Source organism: Corvus brachyrhynchos, unplaced genomic scaffold (genome assembly GCF_000691975.1).
Source record: "Corvus brachyrhynchos isolate BGI_N302 unplaced genomic scaffold, ASM69197v1 scaffold61, whole genome shotgun sequence".
Classification (NCBI taxonomy): domain Eukaryota; kingdom Metazoa; phylum Chordata; class Aves; order Passeriformes; family Corvidae; genus Corvus; species Corvus brachyrhynchos.
Window position 1 is genome coordinate 159,231 of NW_008236478.1, and position 10,139 is coordinate 169,369.

The window sequence follows — 10,139 nt, forward strand, 5'->3', positions numbered from 1 at the left end:
CCCGCACAAAGCAGGGTGGAGCAACCGCGGGCCATGCTCGATGTCCGTGCTGGTGCATATCGCCTCGCGCTTGTGCCTCTGCCGTGCCACTTTGGAGGCCCGCGGATTCATCGGGAGCGGCAGGCGTGAATGCCGTTCCCCTGACATCCCGAGGCTCTTTGTCCTTCGGACAGAGTGGTCACCTTCCGTGTGCCGTTTCTAGTTCGGGACATGTAGTGAAAGCCAGGAGACGAGCACAGTCTGATGGCATGGACTAGTGTTGAAGGACGGGCCTGCTGGCACTGTGTCAAGGGACTTTGGAAGGGGGTGCAAATTTCCTTGAGATGAGCCAGCGCACCGTGACTGTGGTCTGCAGACTCCCTCACCCACCTCAAATGGAGCCTTTCCCATGGACTCCATCTTCTGGACATCAGTGGTGCATGGTTTGGAGGTCCAACAAGTAGCCCTTCTTTATGTGGAAGTAGTCCCAGACAACTTGCTTGTAAGGACATTTTTCACAACAGACATAGCCCATTGTGTTGTTTTGACCCATTCCCTGTATACATATTTTCATGTGTGGAAATACATACAGCCTGCATAGCAAAACCAGCCCCCCTTATTTTTATGAGCCAGATGAGGGGTTTTTATGAGCTATCTGAGGGGTTTCTGAGGCTAGCTCAGTAGTAAAAGTCTCTTAACTGACTTCCAGAGTGGGTATGGACATCTTTCATTGCCAGTGAGATTATTATCTTGTTGCTCTTCAGCTGCACTTATCAATGGTGGGATGAGGTGCACATGTGGATGAAAGCTTATGGGCAAGGGAGAGGGCAGTTCAGAGCAGCATCTTCTGGCATTTAGAGTGGAATTCAGCTTCCCTGACTTGAATATCCAAAGATGGTAGGTTGGATTTAAACACCATCCCCCTAATGACAGGCATCTAAGATCTCCACTTGAGACTTCCAGAAGTCCCAATTTCTTTCAGGGTATAAAGGAGGAACAGTCAGGGAACTGGTTCCATTTCAGACACCTACATTTTAGATGCTGAAGGGCATGTGGATGGCACTTCTGGTGGTAGGAATTGTATATTATCTGGTAACATTGAAGAGAATGCTAGAGAACCTCCTAAATGCCTGTGTAATGTGCAGAAGAGTCTACCTACAGGTGTGGGGAAGGCTGAAGAGATGTGAGGTTGTGCATATAGGCTCAGGCATAGGTATGGTGCATGTATAGTCATAGAACTAGAATTGTATTATTTAACAGACCTGATTCAAACTTCGTAAATGTTAAGAATTCTTGAGACCAGCAGAGGGGATGTGGCCTAGGCAGTCTGGAAGAGAGCACAGAGGCGCTGGCCAGATGGGGGCCAAATAACAGTAGACAGACAGCCCTTGTCTTCATTCATCTTGAAGTCCAGTGTGCTGGGCTGGGTTAATGACAATGCTGTCAGAGTGCTGTAAAGAATTGTGCCGTAGGGATTGGCAGAAGCTAACTGAGGAACAGAGTGCACACTCAGACACAGCTAGGACCTGCTCATCCAATCCATCCATCCTGCTGCTGTTGTCTTTCTAGCTTGCAGAAGCCATCCCTACATGTCCCAGTTGCTTGTTTGCAGCATTCACAATAGCTGAGGTATTGGTGATGGTGATAGGCAAGTTGTTGGGAGACTCCTTCCAATTGCCTTGATCTCTGTGGTGGCCATTTGTAAATGGCTACTGTGGTGAAGGTTTTGCACGTCTTAAACTGCCAGACAAGTACTTCACATGGGCAGGGTCCCTGGTGTTCATTGGTCAGACTCCCCAGAAGCAGCTCAGGCTGTCATTCAGGAGACACCTCTGGTGTCTTAGACCTTTTTAGAAGAAAAACACTGAATAAGATCTCTTTATTTCCTTTCTCCCTGCATTATGGGATCACCATTTCCCTTTCATACCACTGCCCCCCTACTCTCATGTGGATGACTGTCTTTACTGCATATCTCCAGAATGCAGGGAGCAGCATCCTATGAGACCTAAACTAATGGTGCTCTACAAATTGCTTGTAGGAAGCACCCACTAGCCTCGTATTTCTACTGAACTCTTCAGCACAGTTAAATTGCTCTTTCTTCTTGTTCACAGTGCGTAAGCAAGAGATCATTAAGATAACAGAGCAGCTGATAGAGGCCATCAACAATGGAGATTTTGAGGCTTATACGTAAGTAGAGATGCTTTCTGACAGGTTGTTTATCAGTTTGTGTGCAAGTAATGCTCTGGCTCCTGGGTACGAGGAGCTGTCATGCAGTCAGGGATGGTAAAAGGTTTTATCCTTCTTAGCCTACATCAGTTAGGAGTAAGGGATGGAGTAGTAGATCGCTAAATCAATATCAAGTCAGGTATCAAACAGCAACAGGAACAACAAAAGGAAAATGTCCTGGGTTTGTAAGAAAAGTACAGGGGAGGGCAATGAGAAGAGCAGAAAGAGAATAAAAGAAAAGTCAGAAACCTAGAAGTTTATTTCATGTGAAATGCCATCTAGTTGGCTCCATGAGTTACAGTAGGGCTGAGTCTTCAGGAACTTCTTGGAGTAGTTAGGTGGACACAGAGTGTGAGTCAAATGGCATACCAGCACTTTGCTGTGTGAATAGTGCTTGGGCTCAAATGCAAACTGTAAGCCTGTGCTGCTTTTCTTTGCAGAAAAATCTGTGATCCTGGCTTGACCTCATTTGAACCTGAAGCACTGGGGAACCTGGTTGAAGGAATGGATTTCCATAAGTTTTACTTTGAAAACTGTGAGTGGGTAGATTTGGTAACTCCAACACCTTTCTCTCTACTCTTCCTCTATGTCACATTTTGGGGGGAAAATTTGCCTTGTTTTTACTGGTTATCAGAATCAGCAAGAACTTCATTGTGCTTGGGTTGTGATGCGTTCATAAAAGCCAGCAGCCTTTCTCTCAAAAAGCCTGTTCAGCAGCAATTTCAATTCTAACCCCCACATCCCTTCACTCTAGGCATACAATCTGCTAGGTGGAAATGTTTTGTACCTGGCAGTTTGAGGCACTGAACTTCTTACTGATATGAAAATGGAAAAAATTATCAGATTTTTATGGAATCAACATGTGTGCTTGGGGTAGACATACTGAATGATCAGGCATAAAGATGCTTTTGCTTTGAGTTTTCCCTGGATGGTTTCAGATCTCTAACACCTAATGAACCTTTTACATAGATATAAGGGTCACCTTGTCAGTCTGGGGCAGGAAAGAGTTGGGAGAAATGCTATCATTTATACTAGTGGATTTGTCTGTCTTCCCGGATGTCTCCACAGGATGAGATAATTGAAATTTAAATCTGAGCCGTTCAATCTGTTTTATTTTGGGGGTTAGGTCAAGGTCCTTAATATGGGCAATTTGTAGTTCTCTAAGTATGCAGAGACTTTGTCTCTCTCAACAGCTTATTATGGCATGATTTTAACACTTCTCCAAGGTTTGTTCATATTTAATGCTGTCCTAGCTTAAAGATCTCCTGATTATTGACTCCTTTGCAACAGTATTCTGTAAGTGAAAGATCTTTTCCTATAACTGAAGACACAGCAGCACTGATGTTGAAAAAGTGGCGAGTATGCTTTTCAGAGGAAGTGGGGGCAAAGGGGCCAGGGGATTCTAGGCAGTAAGTGTGCAGTTCCTAAGGAGAACAACAGGTAAGGAAAGATTTGCTAGGATTGTGCCTGAAAAATTGCAGGAGCAATTTTTGTGGTATTCCAGAATCCAGTGGAAGGTGAGTAGAATATAGAAGAGGTTGGAGAATGTGGGACGCTCCTCCTTCTTAGTAGTAAAGTGAATCTGATGGTTTTGCTTTTCCTGCCAGTACTGTCGAAGAACAGCAAGCCAATCCACACGACCATCCTGAACCCCCACGTCCACGTCATCGGGGAGGACGCCGCCTGCATCGCGTACATCCGCCTGACACAGTACATCGATGGCCAAGGCCGGCCCCGCACCACGCAGTCGGAGGAGACCCGTGTCTGGCACCGCCGAGACGGCAAGTGGCTCAATGTCCACTACCACTGCTCTGGAGCTCCTGCGGCACCTCTCCAGTGAGGATCAAATACGGGTATGGACTGTCAGGGAAGGAGTACATCACACACCCGGCTAAGGCTGCTGTATGTGAGAATTCAGCATTCAAGGCTGTTTAGCTGGCTGTGAGAGAACCATATTTAGTTGTCTGTAGGCTGCAAACTTCAGCTTGTAGATGGTGTTCCTTTAAGTCCTGTCCTCTGGACTCGGTAGGGTTATCTGCCACTCCTGGCAAATGGGAGTCATGTGCCAGACAGTTGTTCCTGGGCATAGGTACCCTTGTAGCAGCTGTGCTTCCTCCCAGGTGCTCAGGTCTGTCTGGCTAATCCAGAGCAGAGGGGAAGAGTATCTCAGGCTGTGCACAGGTTGGCCATTTCACATCTACCTTTACATGCTGGGGGTGATTTCAGAGAACTTTTTTGATGAGTTTGTCATATTCTAGAAAGGATATTGTAGAATCCATACAGAATTTCTATGCCATAAGGGGTGAAGGTTTATTCATATAAATTTTACAACTGATTTTCTAATAAGCAAAAGCTATTTAATGTACCATGTTGAGAAAACTCAGAGGGGGAAAAAATCTAAACAAATAATAATATCAGAGGATTTAAAATATCCCCCAATTAACTTGCCACAATTCAGCATTGGAAGAAACTTTGATTCTAAAATTTGTCATGCAGAAATGATTATTGCTTGCTCCTGAAGGACGTTAGATCAATTTACTTCTTCAGCATTAAGGCATTCTGTTTTACTGCCTTAGTGGTTTCTTTTAGTTAGATGTACAAAGTCCTTCTGCATCCTTTTGTCATGTTCATTTCATAGATCTAAGTTTCCTAACCTTAGGACCTTTTTACTAAAGATGTTCTATTTAAGGGCAAACACAACAAACATCTACAACTGGGAGGCAAGCTTTTTTTAATGTGGTCATTTAAGGATGAACCACTCAAGTGTAGTTGCTACTTGAGTCCTAGTTCTGTGAACAACTTGGGACTAAGCCAAGAGCAGTCTGTATTGGTATGTGTTATGAGGTATTCAACCCTACTGAAGGCAACTGAAAGGAATGTGAACTATCACAAGCAAGCTGCAGAGGTCACAGATGGAATTTGAAAGGCAAAAGCCAGTTGGGGGCACCAGAAGCAGGGAAGCTTTCAAGAGAGCTAGAAAATCAGCTGAATTTCCAGGGAGTAAGGCAGTGAGAAGGACAAAGCCTTTGCAGGAAAACAAAAATAACTAGCATCAGATTTCATCACAGAAATGTTGAGGAAGACATCTGTCCTGGATTTAGTCCAAGAAAAGATGCAGAAAAAATTATTAAATTAAAGATCGGTGTGGCTCAGTGGCTATGCCTAGGAGTTCTGAGAAAGTTTAGGAATGGAAAGTCTGCTGCAGAAGAGGTATGTTTCTTGGCTGTGGAAATGCTGAAGCCCTCCAAAAGTATGTGCTAGAGGGTTTCTGAAAACTGCAGAGCAGAAGCTATTTCCAAACCACAAAATGTTGGTTAAAACAATATTTTAAAATAGCCTGTAAACTAATAGAAGCTGAGGTATTTGCATGCATTTCTGTGTTCTGAAGGAAGTGTACCCACATGCAATTACAAATGGGGTCAGTGTGGGCAGCCCCCATCTGAATGCACTGAATCATTTTGGAGCAGTGTAACCCATGTGCAGTGAAAGCTAAGGATAAAGAATGAATGAGGTGAGTATGAACACTTTAATAGAAATTAGTGGTTTCTTCTCACCTGGAAGGCAGAGTTCAGTTCTGGGTAAATCATCTCAAAAGGAAACTGCAGCCAGAAAAGAAGTTTGATATTAATCAGAGGACTTCTGTGTAAGGAGAGAGTGGGAACCAAGAAGGGAGAAGAGTAGTAAGGGAGATTCTACAAAGATTTGCAAACTAAGAAATGGTAGAAAGAAGGTTTTGGCTATACTTTCATGGCAGGATAATGCTAAACTGACATGAAAAAAACCCAGACTTAAAATTGATCCAAATAAATCTAGTAATTTAGCACATGAAGATTAACTAGGAAGAGCCTTTGCTAAAAGCAGTCACTGGGGCTACAGTTTCACAAAACTGCAGAAAAGCTCATACATTTGGTTAAATATTAAGAAAGTTCAGAGACAAAATTACTAAGATTTAAAAAATAAAAACCCTAAGAAAAATACAATTATCTTTCAGTTCAAGGCAAAAACCAATGAAAAGTGAGGCAGAAACTGTTCCTTAGGAAACTTCTTCAACTTCTGGGTCATCAGTATGAGATAGTGGGCCCAGGGCTGCTCCAAAGCAGCATGTAATACATTTTAGCAATTAGTTCATTTTCATTGGCACACTCAGCCACCTGGAAGGGGAGGTGAGTGCCTCTTGTCTTCAGAGCTCTCCTCAGGATCCCCAATTTGTCTTGTGTTAGGGTTTTCTACACGAAATAATTAGCCTGTAGAAAACTTGTTTTTTTAAATTGTGTACAGCTAATGTTTGGCTTTATTTCCTTCCATCTTCCATCTTGTTCTCCCCTCTCATTTCTGGGTGGACACTACTTCTTCCTGACTGCAGCAACTTGTGGAGATACTCAGCTGGAGGGCAATATCTTCTTAGCAAGCAGCTCTGGAGTGCCTGAGTGACAGCAACGGTCATGTCTGTTTTGACGTTAAAGAAATAAATACAAATTACAAACAGGCAGCAGCCAAATGCACGAAACCCTGCATGCATCTGATGCTCCGGGCGCTGCCTTTCTGTTGTTTTCCATGGATCCATCGTGTCTGTTTCTGCTGTACGAAGGTGTTTTTAAATCTAAAAAAAAAGACATGTTGTTTGTATAAAATAATAAAAACCAGGAATAATGCTAAATAAATGACAGATTATCCAACATGCCCCCTCCCCCAGGGCTAAGAAAGTGGCAGCAGCCAGAACATCTTTCAGAAATGAAGTGAGGGGGAAAGCAAAAGTGAAGGAGAGAAAGAGAGAGGGAGAGCAAGAAAGGAGGCGGCTTTAACAGCGGATGGCTGGACTGTGCTCCGCAAAGCGATGGTGGAAGTTAATACCGTATTCGGGCTGTGCTGCAACTACAGGCGGTGAGAGGTGGCAAGGAGACCCCAGAGGAGCCAGTGTGAAGACTGGGGTTCAAGAGAGAGGAGGTGCTTCTCTTCCTGTTGCCCAGCAGTCTGACTTCAGCCTGTTTCTTCGATTTCTGCACAGCAAGAACGCTATGGAAACCTGGTTGCTCAGCTGCTGGATCCCAAAACAGACTTTTCTTTTCTTTTTTTTTTCTTTTTTTTTTTTTAAGAAATAAAACAAAATGGGATGTTGATGTAAAACTAAAGATGGAAGTAGAGATTAAAAATGGGTTTAAGTGAATATAACTTGAATAGAAGCTCGCTCTTTAGTGATACTGGTTTTGGAAACAGCCACTACCTGGACAAACATGGAGTTTTGAAGCCAGCTTATTTAATTTAACAAAACAAAAAAAATTGCGTTAAGAGCAGAGATTTTAGAGGAAGAGGGTATATGTATGGGATTTTCTATTTTTTTTCCTTTTTAGTAGGGTAGTTGGGATCCACATTGCTGCAGAACATGTGTTCCTTAGGAAGCAGACAAAAAACTTAGTGTTATGTTCTTCATGAAAACTTGCACATACACTCCTATATGAGGCATAAATAGCGTGTGTTTTTTATACTGAAATATATGCACCCGTAGAATTAAAGGGGTTACCTGGCCTCCTGTTTGATTTGTTGGTCTCCAGTAAAATAGCAGTGGGAGCCAGCAGCCCCCGCCAGGTGCTTCTCCCCACCACTAACCCATCTGATGTTTGTAAGTGTCATGTTTCCTAGTGTTTATTTGGGTAATTTTTCTATTTTTTACAGTGATGTTGTAACACAGAAAACTATCAGATCAGAACCTCAAAAGCTGTAGCTGAAGGAATCCAGGCCACCCCCCCGTGTTGCCTCTGGGTGTTAGAGGATACCTCATGAAGCAGAGGGGAAAGGGAATGAGCAGTGATCTGATGTTCGTCCTTTGGGCCAATTCATCTTTCTTTCTTTTCTTTGCTGCAAGAGGAGTTCAATTCCTTTATTCATTGGGTGGGGAATGTGGAAGTGTTTTGTTGACCTTACCAAGGAGGGAACCTAGCCCCAAGAAGAAAATGGGCTTTCTGGCAGACCCGATGGGATTTGTCTTGACCAAGGGAAGGCATCACTTGCAGAAGTTGGGATGGGCTTTTACGTAAATTTACCTACCCCTAATCATTTTTTGGGTCTCTAGAGGGAGTTAAAATTATTGCCTTGGCAATGTACTAAGTGTGTGGCAATCATTTTGCAGACTATAAAAGAGAAGAAAGACAATTTGGAATTTTAATCCTTATTCAATAAAATGCAGAAAATAAAAGCTGTTGCACGAAGTGGAGCTGTCACTTTGCAGCAGTTACTGCTCTGCTCCCTTTGTTAGAGAGGTGCTATCCCACACCGGGATTAGATCAGCTCACCCCTGATGAAGGAAAAGACCATCCACACTTCCCAGGTTTGTTTGAGCAAACACCCTTTTCTTCCTCCCTCCACTATCCCAGGGGGAGGAGTGAGGGGATTGAACCCATGGGGGGGCAAACACTAGATTTTATTATTTCAAAACATTTTTAAGACAGCACTAAGCCAGTGAGTGAAGTGGAAAAGTAAAAAGCCTTGATATTTCATTCAGAATTTTTTTAAGCCACAAAGAGAGAGCAAACAGATTACAATTATGCCATTTTAAAAAGATAAATATAAAACATTATGCATGCCTTCTTTTGGTCTGATCTTCCTTGTCTCTTTACCTGATGATTATTAATAGTTAAAAAAGAGAACCCTCTGTATTAAGTATATGCATCTTTCAGAAAAAAATTTAAAAGAACAGAACTGTTGGGTTTTTTGTTTTTGCACAGTCTTGGAGACAAACTTTTTTGGATTTTTTTTGTTTGTTTTGTTTCCTTTTAAGTTAATGAGAACCTTAGCTTGGTATGGCCATTATCAAACACAGCTGTACACCTTTAGCATTCTTAATGTTCTCTTATGGGGCTAATGTAAGCATCTATATAATATATATTATAAATATCACATTTTAAACAGGAAATGGAAGGCATTTGATGCAGAATTTTTGCATGATATAGAAATAATTAAAGTTAGCTAGTGTTTGTTTGTTTGGTCTGAATGTTGGTAGAATCTTCATAGCTTTGTTACAATGAGACCTTGAACTGAAGATATTTAATAAAATAACATTTAAACAGTGTAAAGTTTGGAGTGTGACATTATTCTCCTAAACCATGGAATAATATGAAATTGGTACTTCTGGGATAAGAATCAATTGACAGAGGAGTTTTTTTATCTTGTATCATTTAAAAATGTAATGTTTAAAAAGTTAAGTTGTACCATACCTAAAAGGGGGGAGGGGAGAATGCTAGCATTAAAAACAAAGGGATGACAGAACCTGTTAAAATGACATTTATAGTATTTCCCTGACAGACCAGGGATAATAGGGAAATTCTGCTTTTGTTCCCGATAGCCTAATCCTTGGCAAATCTATGCTGTTACTTCCTTTCCTGGTCTTTGTTTTCCTCACCAATATTTAAGACTCCTCGTGGGAGAAGCCATCTTGCTATTAGGTTTGCCTGATGTAAACATGCTGATCTCAAGTTGTGTGGCTTAGTTATTTGTCAGCTAGTGTATTTTGTGTCCTAGCTGGGATGCTCCTGCAGAGGCACAGAACTTGTCAGGTCTAGAAGCGTAAGCATAATTTCTTAAGAAGTTAAAAGTTAGTTTGATTTAGCTTGTTTTGTTTCTATACTGCCTTTTCTTGTTAGCATTTCATGTCTTGTTATTAGCATTTCCTGTATGCCCCATTAAGTAGGCTTTGTTCCACTCAGGCCTTTGCTGCTTTGCTATTTCTCTGTTATTTCCCACCTTGCAGACCTCACGCTGCTCGTGAGGGCAGGTGGCTGAGCCGTGAGGCTGCAGCAGGCGCTGCCCTCACCCTCTGCGGAGCCCCTGCCCAGCGCGGCTGTGCGGGGCAGAGACGCTCAGGGGCTTCTCTGCGTCTCTGCTACCACTGGCCTGTGTCTGGCACAGTTACTGCTGGGATTGCACGGGGGACACGCATCTCG

At 42.7% G+C, this 10,139-nt stretch overlaps 1 protein-coding gene across 1 annotated transcript in view; it reads left to right on the forward strand.

Annotated features, from left to right (window-relative positions):
* Positions 1-9,272, forward strand: part of CAMK2G (calcium/calmodulin dependent protein kinase II gamma) — a gene marked incomplete at its 5' end in the record, with an annotated part of 120,548 nt that extends 111,276 nt beyond the window's left edge. Inside the window, 4 exons of the mRNA XM_017725849.1 lie at positions 2,091-2,166; positions 2,646-2,740; positions 3,813-4,058; positions 6,569-9,272. Of these exons, the coding sequence (XP_017581338.1) occupies positions 2,091-2,166; positions 2,646-2,740; positions 3,813-4,045 (404 nt within the window). The remainder of the gene's footprint in view (positions 1-2,090; positions 2,167-2,645; positions 2,741-3,812; positions 4,059-6,568) is intronic.
* Positions 9,273-10,139: the final 867 nt, after the last annotated feature.